Source organism: Buteo buteo, chromosome 1, assembly GCF_964188355.1.
Source record: "Buteo buteo chromosome 1, bButBut1.hap1.1, whole genome shotgun sequence".
Lineage (NCBI taxonomy): Eukaryota > Metazoa > Chordata > Aves > Accipitriformes > Accipitridae > Buteo > Buteo buteo.
Window position 1 is genome coordinate 9,272,811 of NC_134171.1, and position 24,469 is coordinate 9,297,279.

The 24,469-nt window shown below is 37.7% G+C and overlaps 1 protein-coding gene and 1 non-coding gene across 6 annotated transcripts in view; both read left to right on the forward strand.

Moving 5' to 3' along the window:
* The window catches only part of NSD2 (nuclear receptor binding SET domain protein 2), a 105,164-nt gene that overhangs the window by 73,297 nt on the left and 7,398 nt on the right, over window positions 1-24,469 (forward strand). For all 5 annotated transcript variants that reach the window (XM_075059121.1, XM_075058885.1, XM_075058963.1 and 2 more), the window contains 11 exons: window positions 1,097-1,178; window positions 2,191-2,315; window positions 15,355-15,486; window positions 16,535-16,658; window positions 17,700-17,900; window positions 18,570-18,749; window positions 19,808-19,964; window positions 21,246-21,451; window positions 21,906-22,009; window positions 22,278-22,547; window positions 22,643-22,759. In XM_075059121.1, coding sequence (XP_074915222.1) covers window positions 1,097-1,178; window positions 2,191-2,315; window positions 15,355-15,486; window positions 16,535-16,658; window positions 17,700-17,900; window positions 18,570-18,749; window positions 19,808-19,964; window positions 21,246-21,451; window positions 21,906-22,009; window positions 22,278-22,547; window positions 22,643-22,759 — 1,698 coding nt within the window. The remainder of the gene's footprint in view (window positions 1-1,096; window positions 1,179-2,190; window positions 2,316-15,354; window positions 15,487-16,534; window positions 16,659-17,699; window positions 17,901-18,569; window positions 18,750-19,807; window positions 19,965-21,245; window positions 21,452-21,905; window positions 22,010-22,277; window positions 22,548-22,642; window positions 22,760-24,469) is intronic.
* On the forward strand, window positions 24,257-24,387 carry LOC142037424 (small Cajal body-specific RNA 23). The gene has a single exon (XR_012652370.1).

Sequence of the window (24,469 nt, forward strand, 5' to 3'; positions counted from 1 at the left end):
TATATATAACATGCACATTAACAAAATGGGGGTTTTGTAAAGCATGCTTTAAATTTAAGAGTGAACTATACTGTACATTTTCTTTCATTTTTACACAGAAGTGTAACAGTAGTCTTACAAAGCTGGTATTGGGAGCCTCCAGTGGCATTAGTGGTAGGGCATCTTAGTTTACTTAGAAGTCAGTAAAAGCACGGTGTAGCACATCTGTAGTGCAGTAGCCATTCATATTTATTTTTACAAAGGAAACCAGTTCTCTGGCCTTTGAGGTGTTCACCTGCACATCTTTTGTAAAACTGAATGAAGAATATGAAAAAGTATGTAAAACCTTCTGTTCAGTAGAATTGTTCTTATTGGTCAGGTGAGCATTTGTCAGGGTTAAACATTCTTGGCTGCAATTTTAGTGACTTATAACTTGAATGAATTTGTAACATACAAAAAGAAAAAAAAGTAGTGGCATGCGTAAGGAACAGTGTCTAATTTTGAGAAAGCTTTGACGAAAACTTGCCCAGTTTTCGGCCTAAACTTTTAATGAGAAATTCTCAATCCAGAGCAGATTTATGTGGTGTTTGTGCTCCCTTGAAAATAGTGGTTTTATTTTGGAAATGCTGAAACAATCTTAACCATAGTAATTTAAAAAATGGCACTGCTATAAGTTGTGGAGTTGAAAGCAAGCCTTTCTGAGACTTAAAATTCTGCACAGGGTTTATTCTCAAATTTATATACTAATTCTGCAGTTTACCTTTAATAATTAAAGGTTTTAATTTGACCAGTTTTAGACAAAGAATAGTAAGGATAATTTACATGTTTTCTGTTCATTTAGAGCTCCCCTTTTTGATATGCTGAGTTTGGGATGGATAAGTGGGATGCTGGAATACTGTGTTCTTTAATTTTTCTCATTTGTTTATGGGTTTGTACCCTGTGCTGTAAATGAGTTTTAAAAATCACTTAAATGGGGCTAGCTTAACTACATTACCATTCAGATATTTGTAAAGACACTTTCTTTTTAATAACATAAATCCAGAAGTAATTGCCAGTTTTATCCAACCACTCATAAATTAGGAGTTTTTTTATTTTTTCATATTTTTTTTTGTGACAGAGGGAGACAAGCAATGACAAAACAGCAAAAACAAACTCTTCTAAGGTCACAGAAACCTCCTCTTCACAAAAGAACCAGTCAGGTAATGTGGTCAGAATAAGTTTTAATGTAACTTTTTCAGTTAAATAATTTTAAAATAAACAGGTTGTCTGAGGCAGCCAGCTAAATTTTGCTGACGCAATAACCAGTTACAGCCACTATGCCACAGATGGGGGGGGGAGCATGCCCTCTTCCTTCACTACCACCATTTTGCAACATTATACTTGACTGAAATTGTGTATTGCTGATTTAGAGCAGCAGTTCACAAGTTCACCATTTGATGGCACCAAATTAAAGCTATTGCCCTGTGATCTTGGCGAGCAGTGATACAAATCCTACTGCTCCAATTTGTCATTGTGCATTAGCCCAATAAAACAAGTGCAGTGACCATCAATGTAATCAGTTACTATGTGATTTTAGTCCTTTTAAATGATGCTTGATGGGAGGCAGTGTGGACCGTGGGAGGGAATTCTAAATAACCATGGACCAAAATCCGAAAGTCAGACTTGTTAATGATGCTCAAGTTTAAGGTAACTTCTGTAACAGCATGTCTCTTTAGGTATTATAATGATATGCCAAAGACAAGTAAGCTTCAGCAAGTTCTGCGCAATGCAGAAGTGGTGACATAACATAGATAATGTCTGGCACCTGGCTCCTGTATAACCTTTCTCTTAACAAAGCGTTAGTGGTACTCAGATTGTGATGAGATCACTTAGGCCTTCTAATGTTTATCTGAGGAGATAACTGTTACCTCTGCTTTAAAGAGGTCATAAGTGACAAGATACTTTGATTTTAATAGAAATGAGCCAAAAAACATTGGGAAAACGTTTCTTAGCTGTTTGTAGTACGTATTGGATTTAATAGAAACCTCTTTATTTTTATCCAGAACACATGGTTTCAGAAACTTACTTCGTGTTCTCTCAGCCCTACGTAGGTGCCCAGAAGACCTACCTAAATCATTCCTTCCTTTATTTGAAGGAATATTTTAAATGGCTTCAGGGAGATAACGTTTTAAAGTTCCAAACTTCACTTTGTAAACCAAAATTATTTTACAGCAACGAAAAATCTGTCTGATGCATGTAAACCTCTGAAGAAGCGAAATCGGGCTTCAGCAGCAGAATCTTCAACTCTTGCTTTTAGCAAGAGTTCATCTCCTTCAGCTTCCTTAACTGAGAATGAGGTAAAAAAAAAGTGGTGTTTGCACACAGCCATTTAATTACAGAAATTTTCAGGTGTGAATCTTGTTTAAAAACAAAAATCAAAGGCGAATTCTCTAACGTTGGTGCTCTAGACAAGTTACAGTTTTGGCCTCTGTGAAACCTGTTAATGTGTGCATTGCAAATTCATTTATTGTAATACGAACGTCTGATTTGGGGACGTCGAGATATTATTGTGGTTTTTAATGTATTTACCAACAAAGTTTTAGAATTGTAACCTTCTATTAGAGACAAAGTAAAATGCCAGTGTGTTCTGTATTTTCTTCTACAGACTTTATGTAAGTGTACTACATTAGTTACATTATGTAACTCAATATTGTCATGTTGCCATAGCTTTTATATTGAAGCAAGTTTCCTAATCCTCTGTTTGATCTAGAACTGGACAGTTTTCTGAGCAGAGCCCCTTTAAACTCAATTAGTTTTCAGGCTGTTTAAGTGCTATTTCTCTGTGATGCAAATAGCTTCATCCCCAGTAGAATTAAACAGGCAGTGAAGGGTGTATCTTTTTGATACTTACTAATCATAGTCTTAGCTCTGCATATTTGGAACCGTAATTCTTCTCAATTGACATACAATAAATGAAATGTATGTACCACAACTGTATTCATACAATCCATTAAACCATTCCCCAAGTCATCTACACTATTAAAACCAATCAGCCAAAGAGTGGCAGCATGAGGGTGAAGTATGCATGCTGTTTTGCAGGTGGATTCAGAAATGTAGTTGGTAGGATTTAGTAAAATATCCATAGACAAACAGCTTCAAGCAGTTTGTATTACAAAAGCTGTAGAGAAAATACTTGCCTGCTAACAAGGGAGTAGGGCTTCCAGCTATCCTAGAGACTCTTTCATCTCCCCTAACAAACGCATGAGGTGCTTAGACACTATAATGAATGCAGTTAAAATAAATATCTAGACAATGTTCAGTAAATGGTTTACCTTTGGTTGGGGAAAAAAGATTGCATGTTAATGACTGTATATCTTACTGTAACTGGAAAAATATTTTAACAAAAAACCCCAACAAATTCTGCCTCCTGTACCCCAATAAAACAAGCAAAGGAAGTCCCACAGGAAATAATGTCCATAGCAGCAGTCAAGTAAAGTAATACTTGTTCTCATTTTGTTCTCTCAATTGAGAGACTCCCATCTATTGGCTCACCAGCTTCTGTTGTTTTGGCTTTACTGCTGGGACTTGCTGTGTAATGGCTGTTTGTGTTTGGGACCATCTATTCAGCCAGACTAGTGTAAGGAACATACTGTCTTTTGGGCTCTAAATATGCATCTCTAAATGTTGTAATCTCAGGAGAAAGATTCTTCTATTTCTAGATACTGTGTTTATAAAATGGAATCTCCATAAATCTTTCTTGACAAAAGGCTCATTTTTATAGGATTTTGGGTTGTGACTTAACAGTTCACATGTAAAAAAGCCTATGTTATATAGGCTGAGATAGAAGTTTCCAAACTTAATTTTAATTTAATTAAAACTTCATTTTACTCAGCTACTGCTAAACAGCAGATGTGAGAAAAATTAACATCATACACTGCTCACAGAACACAGATACACAAACTAGAAAGTTAATTAATTGTTTTCAAGGGTTTAAAAGGCTTTAAAATATCAAATCAATCCCAATCAACATAACAGAAAATACACCCTGTCAAGTAACAAGAGATTTTGCGGGGCTGGGTGCAGGGGGGGAGTAGATTAGTGGGCTAGATCCTTAGATGGTTTAAAGCTACGCTGACCTGAACTTGTACCAACTAAGGATTGGACTCAGTTTGTTTCCTATGATATCAGATATGTTTTGCCTTTAAATAAAACAAAAATGTCAGGCCTGTGTTTCTGAACTTACTATTGGTCTATTCTACAAAACAAGGAAAGATATAAATTTTGGATTGTGTGGGTGGCTTTAAAAACTTTTTTCCCTTTTTTATTATTATTTAGCACTTGTCTAAATGGCTAAATATGTGTTTGCCCAGGGAATGTTCATCCAAAGAGAAACCTTCTCCAGAGTGTTAAGGGAAAGAGTTTAAAAAATAAACACCGTCATGCAATGATGAAAGCCTTGCACACCTAATTGAATAGGATGTAATTCTTCTCAACATTAAATACATTTACTTGATTAACTTTTATATTTCTGTGTTCCCTATAATACTTCTAAATGTTGGCTTAGATGCTGTCTTAACAAAGATAGAAAAAGTTCTCCGTATTTCACAAGCACATACACCTCCGCAAGCAATACTAAGTGGATTCTGGCCTTTTTTTTTCTTCTCTCCTTTCTTTCCATGCCCTACCCCCCCCCATTTGTGGACAGCTGGTTCCAGAATGGAACCTGGATATGACTGTTATTTCTCAAGGACTGTTGCTAGCTGCACACCTCTTAAATGTCAGTCCATTGCAACTAAGTTCTAGGAAAGGTGTGTTCAGTAGGAGGGGTGTGCTCAGTTTCTTGTTTGAAAGATGCATCTTACTTGACATTTTTTAAAAAGATTTTGGATGCTTTTTGTTGCTATTGGGGCTATTTTTTTAATGGGGTTTACTTGAAATATAAAATTAGTTGAGGCCAAATTTTCAATTGATAAGTTACTTTGGGTATGTAATTTACAGGGGAAAGAGACAGGGGTGGGGGTATGGACTTCTGCCTTAAGAACAAACAAGCGTTTATAGACCTGACATATCAGAGACTAAAAGGTAGGCTTTCACTCCCTTCAAAAAATTGGGCTTTGAAGTTGTTTTAAGATGGATAGAGAGAAGCAGCAAGTTGTTTATACGTGAATAAATAAATTCTATACCTGCATTTAATCTTGAAACAAAATACTTAATTTTACTTCTAGGCACTTGACATCAGTAGTCATATTCTCCAGTACTTCATGTGAAATATGATTTTGCTTAAAATCAAATTCTTAATGAGCAACTGGTAGGGCCAGATGTGAGAAAGATACTCAACACTTTGGAGTCTGGAAAAGCTCGGAGCAGTTTTTTTACTGCCTATGTAAGACTTGGTGTAACCATCCAAAAGCTCATTATATTTGTGAGAAGAGATACAAGTGGTCTATTCTTGTTTCTTTTTTTACCTCGGCCCTCCGCCCCCCAATAATGTAGTAGGTGCCAGTAGAGTGTAACCAGTATTTCTTTAATAAATAAAAAAGGCTTTACATTACCATTACTGCTGGATTATTGGCACACTTTGCGTGTTTGCATGAAACATATCTGCTTTAGCTTTTCTATCAATTTTTGTGGGTTTTGGCTGGCTTCATTAAATTGGATGGATTTGTTGACAGCAGATAAGTGTCATAGTATCCTGCAGAGTCTAGATACTACTTCTGAACTTTGTGAAAGAAACTGTAATTTTTTTTCTAAGAGAGGACAAAATAAAGAACATGTAATACTCTAAATTCTTAGCTAGCCTGTCATTCATCATATCCTCATGAAGTATGAGCTGACCAGCAGATGGCAGTTTAAAGAAGCCTGTGAAAGATTTTGAAGGTGTTGCTTTTATCGTAAGTTCCTTGTATCTTCCCTAGAGGGAATTCTTTCTGTAACATCCAGTGTCAAAACAAGCTCAGTTGCTGGTTATAGCTACAACTTCTTGTGTTTCCAAGGCCTAATAATGCAAGTTATAGTAATGCAAGCCTTAAGTTTTGCTCTTTTTTCTGCATATTAAACAGTGTATTTTTTCTCATTACCAATTTGAGGCAGATTTGTTTTATCTGCATTTTTTAATGGTATTTTTAATGGTATTTTAGCATGTATACACAGTGGAGAAAACACATACAATTCTTAAAAGGTAAGGTATTTGATTGAGAAGGCAGTCATGAGACACATACAACGTGCAACTAAAAAAGTACATCAGCTCCACTTATCGACCCTGGAGTCTAGTTGTCCTACAGTATACAACCAAAATATTCTAGACACGCTTACTGAAGGTAAAAATAACTGTCTTTGAGATCCTAGGAACAGGAAGGAAGAAAGGAATTCATGTTATTTTAAACAAACTACTGCCCTAAAGAAAAAACAGTTGAAGCTAATCTTGCAGGTTGTTAAACAAAATCAGTGTGCTTCTAGTGTTTTATTCTAGCTGTCTTCGAAGGTAATTTTCTCTTCAAAACAATACTTACGAATAATGTAATACATAGTGCCACTTTAAATCCTCTGACTTAGCAGACAGTTGTTTCCTGTGTTTGTTTCTGTATGACTATAGATTTTTTTTTTTTTTCTTCCCTGTTTCAAAGCACCAGTAAGCAGTCAGGGGTACATTTTTGTGGATCACTGCAAGTAATTGGACTTGTTTCTTGTTAAATCTCTGCTAAAGCCTCTAACAATTGAAATGACCTGCATTGCCCACCAGATCATACAGTTTTGTTACGATGCTTCTACTTTCACATGGAAGAAAGTTCTAGGCTTGACTCTTGTTCTTTGGCAGCACGTTCTGTGTAGAAAATTAAGTTTCTTATGTAATGATTCTCATCTTGTGTATTACTTAGGCTTCAGAGTGCAGAGAATCTGTTTACTAAATGTTTACATGATGTAGGTTTTTATTCCAGATCCCCTACCAAACTATCATGAGTTTCTGTAGGCAATTTTATAATGTTTTAAAATGTTCTCAGAGTTTTAATTAACTTTCCAGGCAAATTCAGAAATGCGTAATAACCTTATCTGAAACGTCTAACTCCTGCTAATAATAAAAATGAAACTTGTCCCAGGCCGTCTTTTTTGCTATTATAGTACTGTGTACACTTGTGGCACCGCATACTTAAAGAATTTATCTAGTCTAGCAGTATGGGCCAAAATATCATTCTTCATTCAGTTCAGGAATTCTTATACTGAAATAAAGGAAATGTTAACTGTAACTCAATTGGCTCTGTCAGTTTTTCTGTCTCCGTGTGGGTGCACGATAGATTGTCTTTTGAATACAGTCTGATCTGTTGTTTGTATGTTGCTTATTGACTTACTCTTACATAAGTTGTGCTTAGATTTAAAAAACAAACAAACAAACAAACAAAAAAACAGCCCTCTAGCCGCTGAGATTTTGTTAATAAGAAAAAAAAAATGCAGTTGGGGTTTGTGGAAAGACTGAAGAGTTTGCTTATCAGAACGTGCATACTCCAAGGTTTCTAGAGAAAGCTCTTAGCCAGACCAGACCACTTCCTCCTGGATGATGGTGGTGTAGCAATCACTGACTCTGAAGTCATGTCAGGAAGTCTGAGCTTGTAGCAGTGTCCTTAGTTTTAAGCAAAAGTGGAACTCAACAGCCGACAGCATTCAGAAGTCATGGAAACATGCTTCTGAAATGCTTCTAAAAAGGTGAAATGTATCTGTTAAAGATAGCAGATGACCTGAGAGAGGATGCCACTTTATCCAGTGAGTGTCTTAAGACAACTGAAAAGGTGGTAGGTCACTCTTTTTGGGCCCTTTCTTTTATGGATCCCACTGATCCTGCTGTGGAGGTGACTTGCCTACCAAACAAAAAAGCAGAAGGAAATAATTTTCTGCCATGCTTTGTTTTCATTGTATTTACCGCTAGCTTTAAAATAAGTATACTTAGTGGATTTTGTTTCAATTTGATGTTCTACAGCTGGGATTATAAAACAAAAGATGCTTGAGTAAAACAAGGGAAAGAGGGAGGGTTAAATTTTTTGTCTCTGGAAAAATTTGCCCTTTAGTTGTTTTTATAACTGTTTAAGCACAATGCGACAGAAGAACACCGTTGTCTTGAATATGACTAAGACTAAAACTTGTATTCTTAATGCTGAAGAAGTGCTCTTAAGCAAGCATATATAAGACATGGTTTTATAAGACTGAATGAGTTAATAAAGTGGGTTTTCTGAGGAAGAAATTTTTTTTTAATGAAAATAGCACTTTGGTAGCCAGAAAAGTCTGAAAATGTTTACGACTGGTGGAGTAGTAACTGTTGGAGCCCATTCCAGTGTGAGCACCATAGATGCATAAATATTAGCAACTTTTCCACTCAAAATTTCCAAACTCATTTTGAACCTTCAAACACTGGGCAGGGAAAGCTTGTCTGAATTGGATCTAGGAGAGGAGAAGTCCTAGTGAAGCTGATAAGCACAGAAGCGTGAATGTTGTTCACTGCAATTGCCAACACACAGTGAATAGTATTTGAAACTTGCTTCTGCTCCATGAGGCGTGAGTTTTTGCCGTAACAAATACCGATGTTCTAGTCCTTTAGGGCATCCTTTAGCCAGGAGGTACTTACAGGGAAGGAAGAAGACACCACCACCCCACCCCCAGGATAATATTGAGCCAGCAAAGATCCCTTTATAGATCATCTTTTAAAAGTGTAGACTTAATCCTAAGTCTAAAACAAAAAGCATGCTTAATGGCCAGGTCAACAGCTGATCGAGTGCCAGTCTTGACAAGGAGAACAGTTGCATTTTATGTTTTTACTGTGGTAACTTCTTCAATTCTTGGGCTGCAGATTGGATGAGTACAGCCATTTATTTTTGGACCTAGAGTTTCTGAACCTCTTTTTTCTTGGAATTATAGTGTAATGGTTTTGCTGGCACTGGTATTTACTATTTGATTTCAGAGCTGTCTGAAAGGAAGTAGAAAATTTTAAATGGAAAAAAAAAAATTCTTTCCTCAGGTGGGTGAGTGGATGGAGCAAATGTCCACATAAGTATTTCACTTCATCCTCACCTGCTTCTTCGAAACACAGCATCATTTGAATTTTTAAATTCCAGGTTATCCTATCTTGTATTGTGCATCAGTATGATTGGATGCCAACTGAGAATATGTCAGAACCTATCTTTTTTTTTTTTTTTAAGTGAAATTTCAACCATCCATATGTGGAACTAACAATACCATTTGCAAAGTTCACCCACGTGGTTCTAGAAATACGCAAGCTGAGGGTACGTACCAGCTTGCATCAAATTTTTTTTTTTTTTTTTTTTTAAAAAGCCAGAGGGAATGAAGAATTGGCTCGCATTTCTGCTGAGGTGTGTGGCTGAGACTGGAATCAGGTACCTGGTTGCAAAAAATGCTTAAAAAGCTGCAGACTTGAACTCAACATTTAGATGTACTGAATGATGTGAGAAATGTTTCCCTATGTTAGGGCTTATCCTTTCACCTTTGAATGCTTGAACTGGTGGTGCCCTGAACTATGCAGTTAACTGAAACACAGTGTTACAGCTGAGGAAAATCTTGCAGTAAGAAAAACATCTGAGAAGAGCTTTTGTACACGATGCTTCTGTCAAATCATCTTCCTGCCCCCCACTTAATCTTTTGAGAGCTTCAATCAAAAGACAAAATTAGGAATATATAAACTTACAAAATGCACATAGCTGACTCAATTTAATTCCTTTTAATACTCTAGTGTCTTAAGTCTTATTTTAAATGTATGGAGTTGCACACATTTCCTCCTCTTTTCTTAGACTGCCTAGCAGCCTCCATCAAAAACAAATTCTTATTTAGTCAACATAATCATGAGAAGGAAACTCCATTATTCCACAAACAGTCCTTGCATCTGTATGCACATTGTATATCCCTTTTACACAAAACAGGTGGAAGTAGTTTAGGAAGCAGTAAAAAAAAAAAGTAAATCTCATCCTTATATTTAGCAAATAAACAATTACCCAGTATTCAGTGGTGGTTGCTGGTGTAATCTGGCTTTATACATCAAATATTGCAGTATACAAAGCATCTTCATTCAGTTAAGAATTAATGCTGAAGATTGCTTTTATAAGCGTTCTTACATAGTCTTTCTAAAAATAGGTCAATGTTTGAAAGAATCCGTTAAACGCTCTTTTTTGTTACTGTGAACAGGGAATTTTAGCATATAGTTCAAAAGAAAATTAAAAATACTTTGGGGATATGAAGTCTTGATATGCTGATTCCTGTACCATTGTGGGTCTGAGTAACTATTGCCAAAAAAAAGTTGTAGTAGTATAAGATGTATGATCAAAATACGTTGAGACGAGTAGACCCAATTCTTAAACTAATGACACATTGCCGTGATTTGTATCTTTTCACAGGTAAAAATATAATAACGCAAAGAATTTACAGAGATGCCAAAATTTTGTCCCAGATTGACTCACTAACTGTTTTTCCAATAACGAAGCTACAGAGAACTTGGAAAAATGCAGTCACATGTCCTTACATGTTCCCTTCAAGTCGTACGTGTGCGAGTAGTGAATAATAACTGATACCTGTGGGAAAGGAAAGATTGCCTTGGGAATCTGACCATAAATTTGTCACTTCTGCGAGCAACTGTATTCTAAACCTCATTAATCCCTGAAGTAAATTCTGGCCCAGCCCAAATGAAGAGCAAAGCTCCTCGTGCTTTGGTTTTTAGGCCAGTTTTTTTCCCTTTCGCTTGTGTACGCAGATGTGCCGTTTCCAGTAAAAAGAGCTGGATTTGATTTCTGAAATACCACCCGGTTGCTCAGTGCTCAGGCAGTGCGTTGTGAAAGCCTCTACAGGCAAGTACTCGCAAAATAATGTTAACGTTCAATAATTGCAGGAAATGGGAAGGAAAGCCTGACTGATGTGCAAAATGTAAAGTTTGATGGTGCTTGCAATGATACTAACTTCAGCAGAAGAAGGGTATCTTCCGTGCATTGGTAATTGCTAATGAAATGTGGAAGTGATTATAGAGTTTGAGTACCATTTTGTTGCAGAAACTTGTCACTTGCTATAAATCTGAAGCCTTGCTTTTTTTTCCCCTAAATTTGCACTCTTAAAGATAGTACTTTGCCTTTATGAGAAATAAGAAATTACTCAAAATGTAAAACAGAATAAAATAGCAAATGGGCAGTCGCTACAAATTGCAAATTAACAGGTTTTGCCACTAATCTAAATGTTGATTACTTTGAACCTTGGCCTGAATATCAGAAGAGTTAATTACATGCAATTTACTTTGCTATGGAGATTATATTACAAAAGGGCAAGACAAGCTCTGGCACGATCACAAGGGAAAGATTTATGTCTGTAACTTAGAATTAAGGAAAAAAAGCCCCCAAGAACCTGTGCTGATTTTTATTGAATGCTGTGATTTGGGCACTTGTATGTGAAGTATTAGACCTTCCGTTACGGAAAGTTGTGTTAAACCACAGAAGCGTTATGTTTAATTTTAGAGGTGGCTGTGTTTCACGTCAGTGTGAACTGATTTCTAGCAATCGTCTTGTAAATCATCTTTAGTTAGTGACTGTTAAAAGGTATTTTTATTGCAGAACTCAACTGTCCCCTTGGTGAATCAGAACCTGTTCGTGCCTCTACAGCTTGCTTGGGGTACAAATAGAGTTTTCCCAGCCATCTCGTGCTGTACCTGTCATTAGGCTGTAAGTCCTCTCTGAGAAACGTTAGATGAAGGTTGTCTCCGCCTCTTCTACACGGGCCTGAAGGGACGGACGTTCGTTTTGCTTCCCTGGTATTTCCATCAGCTGTTCTGGGCTAACTTCAGGAGCTGAGGTGTTGAATTCTGGCCCTCTTCACAGAGGGGAGCTCTCCCAAAAGATGGCTATGTAGAACAGGGGTTACTTGCAAAGGGAGACAGCTGGTGGAGAGTGTTTTGCCTTCTGCAAGATAAAAATAAGAGAAGATTAGGGTCAAACTCCGCATTATCCTGAAGAAAGGCTTCCCTCTCTTCTAAGAGATAATCCGCTAGCCTCCCCCTTTATTAGCCCCCTAAAATTAGCCAGTGTGAAATCCCAGGTGGTGGCGGAGTGGATGGGAGCAGTGCGCGAGTTACCCGGCTGTCGGACGGGATGGCTCCACCTGGGTGGTGGTGGTGGTGGTGGCAGGGGTCAGGAGATGCGCTCTGCAGCAGGCAGCGGCCTCCATCAGGCAGTAGAAGCGTATCGCCGAGCTTCCTACAAACGTATTGATTCTTGGGAGTTGCAGCCGCCGTCGGCGGGTATCCAGGCTCGTCTGTCTAGCGCAAAACTGGTGGTTAATAGAGCATTTGATTTGTGAAGTGTGCGAGGCTTCTGACAGCCGTAAAGGAGAGATCTTGAAAGATGCTCTCAGTCTGGTAGCCATACGGTTGATGAACTAAAGGTATTTCGTTCATGCTATGTGTGTTGGTATTCATGCTTGAAATCTGGCATTAATCTATAGGTGGGTGTAAATTGCCAAGTTTTGTCTTGAATGGGCTGATAGAATTTGGGTTTTGTGGTTGCATTTGTGATGTAGAGTTTGATTCTTGCCAGCGCTGCTCCTTTTTGGCTCAGTAACCGTTTAATTTGAATGAAGGGCTGGTGCATTAATTCTGAGGCAGTAAAATCTCAGTTCTGTAGGAAAATGGCTGTCAACCTATGGTTCACAAATGGATGGGATTTTTGACCTATATCTAGGGGGTTTCTGAAAAATTGTCATCTGCCAATAGGGTTACCTTTCCATATAGAGGCCTGCATCCTTCCTTTGAACATTTTGCAAGTATATAAACCCAAGAAAAGCTAGGAAACCATTCCTTTGAAACAAACCTTATTCTCTTGTGACTGAATGTATTTGTCACGGGATATGTTCTGTTTCTCTGCTCTGCCTTCAAAAGTAGTGGGCTGGGGGAAGAAGAGTGCTTTCCTCAAGGGCAAGACTGTATAGTTTTGCTGCTGGAAAGACGACTATCTTGGCTCTTAAGGCGTGCCGCACAAATGGTTTTTCTCAGGATTTTAGGTGTACTTTTGGTGTGGGGAAAAGATGGGGGACAACCATAGTGTCAAGTTAACATAAGACTGCTTAAGTAGAAAAGAAATAATGATCTAAGACCTTCCTGCTTATTTTTTCTTTTTTTCTTTTCTAAACATGACTAATTTTGGCTAGTTGAAACAGGAACATAATGAGGTACAAAAACGTTAGAGCAGCGTGCTGCTTATACTAATTAATGTTTCTGTGGGAATAGTTTAAACAGAAATAAGCCTGTGTGTAAGTCTACTTAAACCATAAGGGAAAATGTTTTTGTGTGTTTGCCAAACTCCCACACTACCTTTCTTTATCTGCCCCTTCCCAGCAAGAACTGGCTGCTCCTGGCCATGCACTCAGGTTGCATTTGCAGTTTACTATTTCACAGCTCCTTCCAGGGGACAGAGATTTCCTGGTACCTGAACAAAGCAATAATTTTACATGCAGTTTCTTTTAATCACTTCTAAAACAGTTGGGCCAAACCTCCAAATCACTCCAGTTGTGGAAATGTTCATATGTGAATTGTAGGTACAAATCACTTTGATAGTATGCATTTGCACAGAGGAAATGCATTTACACCCTTGCAAATAATCTGGAAGAAAAACCCCAAGCAGCCAACAGCTGTCAATCTGATCCGGTTTACAAAATATTTTTAGACATGGTCCAGGAAAGCAAATGTTAAATGGAGGAATGCAAGTTAGCTGGCAGCAACAATGAGAAGTAATAGCTCAAAACCAGTGTTTCTAAAAGGATTTTATAAAGACTAATGCTAGGCCTGGTTCAGCTTTACATTTTTCTTTCTGATTTCAAAATAAATCAATTCTAATAACTGTGCACATTACATGGAGATTGGCTGATAGGGAGGTTGCACGTAGCAGTCTCCATTACTTGGTAAGCTGGGCCATTTTTAATGAAATATGTTTTACTGTAGATAAATATGAGATCGTATGTCTGAAAACAGAAAGCAAATTCTTCATATAAAGTGGGGTGTCTGTACCCTGACAAACGGCTATTGGCAAAATGATCTCTTGAGTACTGCGGCAATTTACAGTGACTCTCCATGCTGTATTGAAAAGACTTAGGGAGATCCTTACACGGTGGAACAGAAGCGGTGAAGAAGAGTACCACGTTGGTTTGCTTTGGATATTGTAATTATGAGACTTGTAAAGGGCTATTGCCTCCAGTTCTCATGCCTGATTTTTAAACAACCTTTTTAAAGTACAGATAAGGTTTAGAGAAAACCCACCAAAATTCTCTTGATGCTGGAAAAAGTTCCTTAGGGAGAAAATTAGAGGACATTCTTGCTTACCAGAAAGGATTGTAACGGGCTTAATTGCAGCATGCTTCCACAGGAGGAAAATGTCTGATTCCAGAGGACTTTTAATATAGCTGAAATGCCTGGAGAATGCAACATCAACTGTGAGGCAGTTAGACAACTCAAAGGGACATAAGGCAGTATTTTTGATGGTATGTGTGAATAACCATTAGAACAAGCTCAGAGAGAAGTGACGGGTTTCTTTTGCAATTCCGAATTGTGATGCTTTCCTGGAGAATGTACTTAGTGAAACACAACTCACTGAGTACCATCTGGGGGCAACAGTATGAAATTCTGCATCTTCTGGTGTAACGTGAGATAAGATAAATGACTCCATTGTGTATTCCCTCCCTAAATTCTACTGAACTGAAAACTGCCCTGTATTTTCCTTTAAATATGTTACTTGGGTTGGGTTTTTTAAAGTAAATGATGAATCCTTTAAAAAATCCTCCATCTTCCATACATCTAGGTGTTATATAAGATTTATCCATAACAGGGCTATCTTCTGTAGTATTTTGAATTCATTGTTGGCTATAACGTTCCTTAAACATATTCAGAAAGCCACATTTTTCTTTCTTCCTCTCTTCTATATACTGTTCCCACTTTCTTGGAGAATCTTGGAGACCTTCATATGCAGCTTGAAGTTTACCAAATTTCTTTCTAATATTAACTGTTAGTCTCTCATAAAACACGTATTCAAACTTTAATCAAGGGATTTGAGGATATCCCTGTGTGACTGGCTAGCCACTTCTAGCTAACTGTATTACAGAACTGAGTAGAAATAAAATGCCACATTACAAAATTCTGGTGTTTTGGTTTGGCTGCTGTTGAGTTGGTGAGGCTGATTGTTATCTAGTCCTTTTGATGAGACTTCCACAAATGCATACTCTGGTTTTAACCAAGCTTTTTTTAAAGGTGGGCGAAACAAAACCGAAAGAGTGTGCCTAAATCTGCTAGTCTGAATTGCAGTCTGTTTGCTTCCTTCAGTTGCTATTCTGTACAAAATTGACCATACATGACTGCTTTCTCTAACACGTATGTTTAATCTTCAGATCTCCGATGGCCAAGGAGATGAGCGGTCAGAGTCTCCCTATGAAAGTGCTGATGAAACTCAGACTGAAGTGTCTATATCATCCAAAAAATCTGAGCGAGGAGCAGGAACAAAAAAAGAATATGTGTGTCAGGTGAGAGATGTTAGCTGGGGCAGCGAGCCATGTTTTCTGAGGTTTCCTAGAAAAGGTCTTTTTAAATATGAAAATGGCAGTATTAGGCCAGAAACAGGTTTCTCATGTGTGTCTGAGGTGTCTGTTAGTGATGAGGGTGCCATGCCAGTAAATGGAGTTCTTCATTCCTAATTATTTTTTTCCTTGACCTCCAATAAGTGACTTAGCCTTTCTGCTTGAGTTTCCAGATCTCCAAGACAAGCGTAATTTGTACCTCAGAATTAAGTGCATGAGTGTTGCCAGGTAACTAGTTAAATGACTGAGAAGAGCTGCTCGCTTATCTGTTAATAAAGAGCAGGAAGTAAAACCCAGTGGGTTTTGTGCTTCTGCGTGCAGCAGAGATTGCAGGGGTGCATTGGTAGCAGCGTGCGTGTGGCTTGCTAACTGAAAGCAAAAAGCTTTCTCAAACTGTTCTAGAAGAGTTCTTAGATTATGAAATGATAACACAGTACAAATGGACAGGTCAGATTTGTTTCCGTGAGACTGGGTGAGCAGTTGTATTTCCATTTCTTGTACATAGTGATGATGAGGTTATATCTATCTTTAAATGTTGGCTAATCCCTTAAATTCCGCCAGCATTATTGTTTGGTTCGTTTTTAGTTATGCATGTGTCATTGCTAACCACTCAGAAGTATCATTGTGCCACCTAGATTAATTCCCCTTTGCCAAGGAAAAGGAAAATAAGGATGCTTTTTAACCCTACTCAGATGCATCAGTGTGCTCAGAGAAAATTTCTTAAAGCTTTTTTCTTTTCCTTTTTTCTGTCAGATTGTATTTACTCAAGAACGGTGGTTCTATGAGTGATATTTCTAGCAGTTTAATGATTCTTATTACCTGTTTTGACTGGAAGCTAAGGCATGTGATGGTGTTTGTAAAATTATCTTGTTAAATTTGATTTCAACAACGAGAAAAGAGATTTTGAGGAGCAATATATGAAAAGGAATAAAGAAAACAGTTTTTTCCACATATGAACTTTTCTTTAACATTCAATGCCTTTGTGTTGTAAAAGCTGTGTGAAAAAACAGGTGATCTCCTGCTGTGTGAAGGACTTTGCTATCGAGCATTTCATGTAAGCTGCCTTGGGCTCTCTGGAAGACCAGCAGGAAAATTCATTTGTAGTGAATGTACATCAGGCAAGTTTGTCCCTTTCTATTAATAATAAATAAAAAAAAAAGTTGTAGTTTTCCCATACATTGTTCTAGGAAATTCTCCTGGACAGAGTATTTATCTTTGGAGAAACCATGTTTATCCTATGGTGCCTGGCAGGGTGGGAGTTCATGTAGTACTATTAAGTGTGCCATGTTTTAGAAAGCTCGCTCTGTTTTCAGTGAGAACTCTCTTGCAACTTGGCTGATTTAGTCTGAATTCCATTGCCTTAATAATTGCAGAATATTTGCTCTCTGAGTACAATTACAGATTACATTTTAAGTCTGTCACAAAGAATTAAGAAATCCTAGAAAAAAACCCCAGCAACTGAAACGTTTACGTCCTTTTTCAGTCCTTTGTGTGTCTGTATCAATCTTTTGCTTTTCCTATTAAAAGACTACCTTATTGCTATTAATTTCATTTGCTTTTAATCCTATAATAACTGCTTGGAAGTTCTTCATCTTAAAACTTTACATAAAAGATTTGCGTTCTTGCTTATAAGCTCAGTCCAGTACATGTGGTAAACCTTGTTGGAGCAAGGCTGCTTCAAAATAAAGCTGTTCCAAGCGGTCCAGAGAGAAGATTAGAGGATGCTTGTCTTTGGTTTGTGGACCTACTTCAAATTTCACAGGATCACAGAGAACCCATCATCCTATTTCATTGCTTTAAAAAAAAAAAAAAAGGAAGAAATTCACAGTCATCCTGGCGTACTGAGGCTTATAAATAAGAACGTAAAAGCAGATCAGTGAGGCTTTGGGTGTCGTTGTGTACACTTCAGCTGCAATGGGTTTGCATTGTAACTTTATTTCATCTGTATCTGAGCAGATTAGTATGTGACACTAAAGAGTTAAAGCAAAAAAGATTGCTGCATCAAATCATAGAATCTGATTTGAGTTTGTTTAAAAAAAAAAAAAACCACAACAAAAGCAACTCCCCCGTGCATAATAAAACCTCACAACAGAAGCATTTTAAATTCACGTGTTTGGATGAAAAATTAGTTACATTATTTTTATTACTTTTGCCACTAGGTGTGCATACGTGTTTTGTGTGTAAAGAGAGAAAGGCAGATGTGAAACGCTGTGTCGTATCCCACTGCGGAAAATTCTACCATGAAGCTTGTGTGAAAAAATTTCATCTTACTGTGTTTGAGAACAGGGGGTTTCGATGTCCTCTCCACAGCTGCCTAAGTTGTCATGTTAGTAACCCCTCACATCCACGAATTTCAAAAGGTAGTTTCATTTTACGTTTCTATGTCTGATCAATTAAGTCTGTGTATGGTTTGTTAAGGTAAGGATTCTGTCCGTTTAATAGCTGCTAGCTGCAATTTTTCAGGCATGCATGGACTATCAATTGAATCAGAATTTTTAAAAAAATAATAATAGAATAATTTTAGTCAACATTAGTATTTACTTGTGTTCTTGTTTTTTAACTAGCTTTCAATTACCTATAGTTAACCATGTTTTCTTCTCCAAAGAGGATGAAATCTCAAATGCATGTATGATGAGGAGAGACAGGCTGAGCACAGTGAGGGCAAGACCTGTGAATGTACAAATACTGCAGCAAAGCTCGCCGAATGTGGAGACATTTGATTCTGTGCATATTTTTAGCTTTGGGCAACATCTGTAGACAAAATTGCATGACTGAGGAAAGCTTGTCTACCCTGGTGTACATAGTTAAAGCCTTCACATTTAAATATTATAATGCTTTAAATTCATTGTAGTGTTCTTTAAAACCTTTGTTAATTCAGTGTTGTTGCTATATGCATATATGCAGTCTGAAAACATAATTGATATATTTTTGAGTGTTTATAGGCTACCTCGGGCAGTACTACCATTTTTTAGGTCAAATAATAAATCAGTTTTGTTCAAAAATAACATGGCAGTGTTCTGCTTTGCTAGGAAAGATGATGCGTTGTGTTCGCTGTCCTGTTGCATACCATGCTGGAGACGTTTGCATTGCTGCGGGATGTGCAGTCATCGCTTCCAACAGCATTGTTTGTACGAATCATTTCACTGCCATGAAAGGAAAAAGTCATCATGCGCATGTCAATGTGAGCTGGTGCTTTGTGTGTTCAAAAGGTAAACTGATGTAAAACTCTTTTTGTAAATGCAGCATCAAAACGTTTTATTCTTCAATTTAAATTTTATTTTACTAATCTGTTTATAGAAAATTATTAGAAATGTGGCATATTAAGTCAGGTTCTGTTAGATATAGAAATAACTTCAGGTTGGCTCGTGCTGCTTCAAGTTTTTGAGTATCCTTTTTTTGCAGATAAAATTTATTAAGAAATGTTTTTACTTGGACTTTGTCCAGCAACCAGAAGCCTGATTTAATTCTTTACCAGAGACAAGTAATGAGAAGCATTTCTCTACTCTTTCCCGTGTTGAATGTATTGAAGCTTTTTGTATTTCTTTATTGTTAATACATAATATTAAAACATAAATATTTTAAGAGTTGCTTTTAGTTTAGCAGAGGACAGTAAATTAAATCAGTATTAGTTGTTGCTGGGAGTGCCGCTAAATAAGGGTGTTTTAGTTTATGTTGTACAATAAATTTATTTCTTACTGAGAACCACAAAATGCATAGTGCTGATTAAACTGTAGCAGTGAAAGTTTACCTGATTTGTTAACAAATTAACATGCAGCATAGCAGCTTTTAAGCTGCAGCAAACGTTCCACTTGGTAATTCATGGAACAAACTAACAGCCTCATTCCCTCTCCCCCCAGGAAAAAAAAATGAGAAATCTGCTGTTAAAATTTTGCATACAGTGAAATATTAATATATATTAAACTATGTTAAATATATTGTAGTCATTAAAGTAAAACAAAGTAATTATAATTTGCGGTGCACTATTCTGGCTTTTTTATCGCTAGCTTGCTTGTTATGTTGTATGTATTACTAATCTGAGTCTGCCAGGCATTCAAATTAGTAAGGATCTTTTGGGTTTTGTACACAATGAAATGACATGTATTTGTTGCAGGCCAGCATGTTTTAACTATTTATTTTCTAACCGAACCTACCACATGTGTATCGCACTGCTTTGAACCTGGTTGGAATGCAAAACTTTTATTTTTGTCTTGATCTTTTTCAACCTTTTTTTTTTTTCTTTTTTTTCTTTTTTTTTTTTTCTCTGAAGGAGGAAGCTTGTTGTGCTGCGAGTCATGTCCTGCAGCGTTTCACCCAGACTGTTTAAACATTGAAATGCCAGATGGGAGCTGGTACTGCAATGACTGCAGGGCGGGAAAGAAGCTCCATTTCCAGGATATTATTTGGGTTAAACTGGGAAATTACAGGTCTGATGAAGGGTTTTATTCTGTTTTACAGTACTGACATGTTTAATTAAGGATCATACAGTTGGTTGCTTCTGTCGGCCCTTCTTGCTGCCCATATATTTCTCATTCCTCTGTGAACTAGGGACCCCTTGCAAAATTCAAGTTCAAAGACTCATAGCTTCACTGTTGGTTTCGGCCAAGGCATTACCCATACAGGACTCCTCCTAGTCTTCTGACATCTGCTTCCAGTGTATGAGCCTTCAACCCCTTTTGTTTCAGAGATCTCTTCAAATAATTAAGCTGGTATAACTTGTAATTGGCTAAATTACTACCTTGCAGGCTGGGAGATAAGTCACTCAGGTTGTCAGTGTTTTACACTTCATTGAGATTTGAGTGAGATAAAGGTGGGTGGGGTTTACCCTAGAAAGCATTAATAGCTATTATCGGCTGTCTCTTGATCTTTGACAATTACAGTGATTGCAGGCCTTGTTAAAGATGTTTTTGCTAACCAGATGCAAGGAGCTTTATGTGTGTGCTTATTTTGCAGGCTGTCAGAAGTCCCACAGATTTGAGTGTCAGGCTTTCCCTTTCTAGTCCTGTCTTCTCGCATTGTCTAGTGAGTGGGGGGAGGAAAGGATTTTAAATCCACTTGGATCTTGGAAATAATAATCAGTTACTGCTGTTGTCATGGTTTAGCCCCAGCCAGCAACCAAGCACCATGCAGCCGCTCGCTCACTTCCCCCCCACCCAGTGGAATGGGGCAGAAAATCAGGAAAAGAAGTAAAACTCATGGGTTGAGATAAGAACAGTTTAACAGAACAGAAAAGAAGAAACTAATAATGATAACATTAATAAAATGACAACAGTAATAATAAAAGGATTGGAATATACAAATGATGCACAGTGCAGTTGCTCACCACCCGGTGATTGACACCCAGTTTATATACTGGGCATGACATCACACGGTATGGAATACCCCTTTGGGCAGTTGGGGTCAGCTGCCCTGGCTGTGTCCCCTCCCAACTCCTTGTGCCCCTCCAGCCTTCTCGCTGGCTGGGCATCAGAAGCTGAAAAATCCCTTAGTCTAACCACTACTTGGCAACAAGTGAAAACATCAGTGTGTTATCAACATTCTTCTCATACCTGGCTCAGAAACATAGCACTGTACCAGCTACTAGGGAGGCAATTAACTCTGTCGCAGCTGGAACCAGAGGAGCTGTTTAGGGTGATTTTGTTAAACTGCCTCTTGCAAAAAGAGCTTGACTGAAACGCTGTATTTTTTTATTTGTACTTCTGTGCTAGATGGTGGCCTGCAGAAGTTTGCCATCCGAAAAACGTTCCCCCAAATATCCAGAAAATGAAGCATGAAATCGGAGAATTTCCTGTGTTTTTCTTTGGTTCTAAGGATTACTATTGGACGCACCAAGCACGGGTGTTCCCTTATATGGAGGGAGACAGAGGGAGTAGATACCAGGGGATCAAAGGAATTGGAAAAGTCTTCAAAAATGGTACGTAGCTATAAGTAAACAAAAATAATCTTGTGATATGCATGCTTTACTTTCTTCACACATAGCCTTGGGTCTGTTTTTGTACATTTGTTTTACAAGACTGAACTTAAAAAAATGTTTTGGTGTCCTGGGCAGCAGTCACTATTACTAACTTTGAATGAAAGCATTATTTTCGTGGCTTGTAGAAGACTAGCATCTAATGGGAATTATTTCTGATGCTTTTTAATTTCCGGAAAGGAAATAATGAGTGTAACTGGGAGACAGAAAGGGTAGGATTGATACATTTGTTAAGAGCATTAACACTCCAGAAGCATTCTTTGCAAGAAAATTGAATGGTGGGACTAGGAAGTAGAAGGCTATTTATTCTTTGTTTAACACACATGGGAATGAGCAAGTCAACTTGAGGGAGTAATCCTCTTTCTAGCATTTCTGTTGTTACAACAATCTTTTTTAGCTTTGCAAGAAGCTGAAGCTCGATTTCGAGAAATAAAGCTACAGCGAGAAGCCAAAGAAACTCAAGAAAGTGAACGTAAACCTCCACCATACAAGCATATTAAGGTAAAGTTTGAGGAAATTACATTGGATACTCAAAGGTCTAAGCCAGCACTGGAGAGGAAGAGCCGAGTGGTGAGATGGGGAGGAGAGGTTGTAATGATGTGCTGGTGGCTGTGCTTTTACAGTCATGAGATGATGAAATTTTGCTTCCATTGGAAAATCTAGCATTGCAAAAACAAATTAACAGTATTAGAGTAACCACTGCAATAACTCTTAGAATGAATTCAAATGTTTTAAAGTGATATTTGAACTATTTTAACGTATTGTGCAGGTGAACAAACCTTGTGGTAAAGTGCAGATATATACTGCTGACATTTCTGAGATTCCCAAGTGCAACTGCAAACCCACAGATGAAAACCCTTGTGGCTTTGATTCTGAGTGCCTAAATAGGATGCTGATGTACGAATGCCATCCACAAGTTTGTCCAGCGGGAGAACGGTGCCAAAACCAGTGCTTTACAAAACGTCAATACCCTGAGACAAAGATCATCAAAACCGATGGGAAAGGTTGGGGTCTGGTCGCTAAGAGGGACATTAAAAAGGTATGAATCATTCTTGCCTAGAAAAGAATTGGTGACTTGTGATGTTGTTTGTGGGTTTGGTATATACTTTACTAGTGATACCTGGTATCTTTCAGGGAGAGTTTGTGAATGAGTATGTTGGTGAGCTGATTGATGAAGAGGAATGTATGGCAAGAATCAAATATGCGCATGAAAATGACATTACCCACTTCTATATGCTTACTATTGATAAGGTAGAGTATGTTACTTTTTTCCCCATTGTTTAATTATAACATTATTTTGATCTCTTTTCCTTCTGTTGATCACCTTCGTATGACACTCTGCTACCTTTGAAATTCCAGTTTTAAATACTTGCAGTGTTGTATCTTCTGTGCCTGCTTGCTCCATTCTATGTATATAATGCATCTTATTAGTTCTAGCTGTGTAACGCAATAAAGTATATATTAAGGTCTATAAATTGTGCTTTGTTGCTTGAAATCAAGTACGGCAAAAGTATTTAACTGCCTAGTCTTAAAAGGAAGTATGAAGTTTTGGGAAATGGTGATGATAAGGGTGAAGGAATTACTGTTAGCAATCCTTTTACTAAAATTTCAACAACAACAAAAAAATTGTCACTTGAGAGTGGTGTGGAATATAGTTGTGAGGCTGTGTCCTACATTGGGCATTTAATCTTTTTTGCAACTATCTGTCCCTTTCTTTGTTTACAGCAAGACTAGGCTTGTGCTTTTGTAGAAACTTTTCTGAAAGCACTATCTGCATTAGTAGCCAGCCAGCACTCCACAAATTGATTCTGCAGCAAATTAATCCAGCACATTAATTAATGCAGCATATTAATCCAGCATCTGTGGTTCTGTGTGCACACCTCTGAGTATTTTGTTCCTGAGAAGGGGAAGAAAAGGGAGAACCCAGACAGCAGGGAGTATTGATAATATATATTATATTGCTTCATTCCCCAAACAGCTACTTAGGAGAAAAACAAGAGTTGGCTGTCAGTCCTGCATATTTTTTCGGTCCTAATCACCTTTCTTTTGCTCGAGACTGTACTGCTCCGTATTTCCACAGCTACTGTTTTCATTAGTCCTGTAACACGAGAGCTCCTGTACAGGAGTTATCACCTGATAATGATGAAACCGTGTTCCTCTGAACACTTAAGTTTCTCACCCCTCTGCTAAACTGACAATGTCAGTGCATTAAATATCTGAACTGAACATGTGTTTGACTTGCCATAGTTAATAAATGCTCATTGTGGTTCTATCTTGCAAAAATTATGAGGCTGAGCTGCACATGCAGTTAGAGTGGCTAGATGTATGTGCACGTAGTCATGACAATCATACATGTGCGTTATAAAAATGAGTTAGAAGGAAACTATAATACTATTTCATAAATAAGCAAAGCTTTCTTAAGCAGCTCTGCAAAGGAACACAGTTCTGGCTATTTCAAGACTTTGTTTTATTTTGTTAATGTCTGATATGTTTAATGAAGATAGAAATTAAAAGGCAATTATGTGTAGGGATGGGATTTTTTAGTTTACCAAGAGCTTGTTTTTGTTTAAACCAGGCTGATTTGGGGAAAGCAAGCTGGTGAGAAACTGTTAATCTCTGCAAGTAATCATGCAGTGACTTGGTAAATATTGTAAAGCACAGTATTTGTAAATGCATCACAGGTAAATGGACTGAGTTTGAGTTTTGAGGCTTTCTGGAGGGAGGGGGTTCTTTAATATGACCACCACAGCGCTCACAAGAACACTTATCCTGCCGTGTGGCTACGATGGGTTCTGGGAAAATGTGAGCTAGAGCACAAGTATTGCTTTGGGAGTGTCACATTCCAGGCCACATGAGACACTACAGTTTTCAATACAACATATACCATCGGTTTGCTTGTGTGCTTCTGGGTAGCAACACCATGTCTGTTTTGAATGCAACTACTGAAATAATTTATGGAAA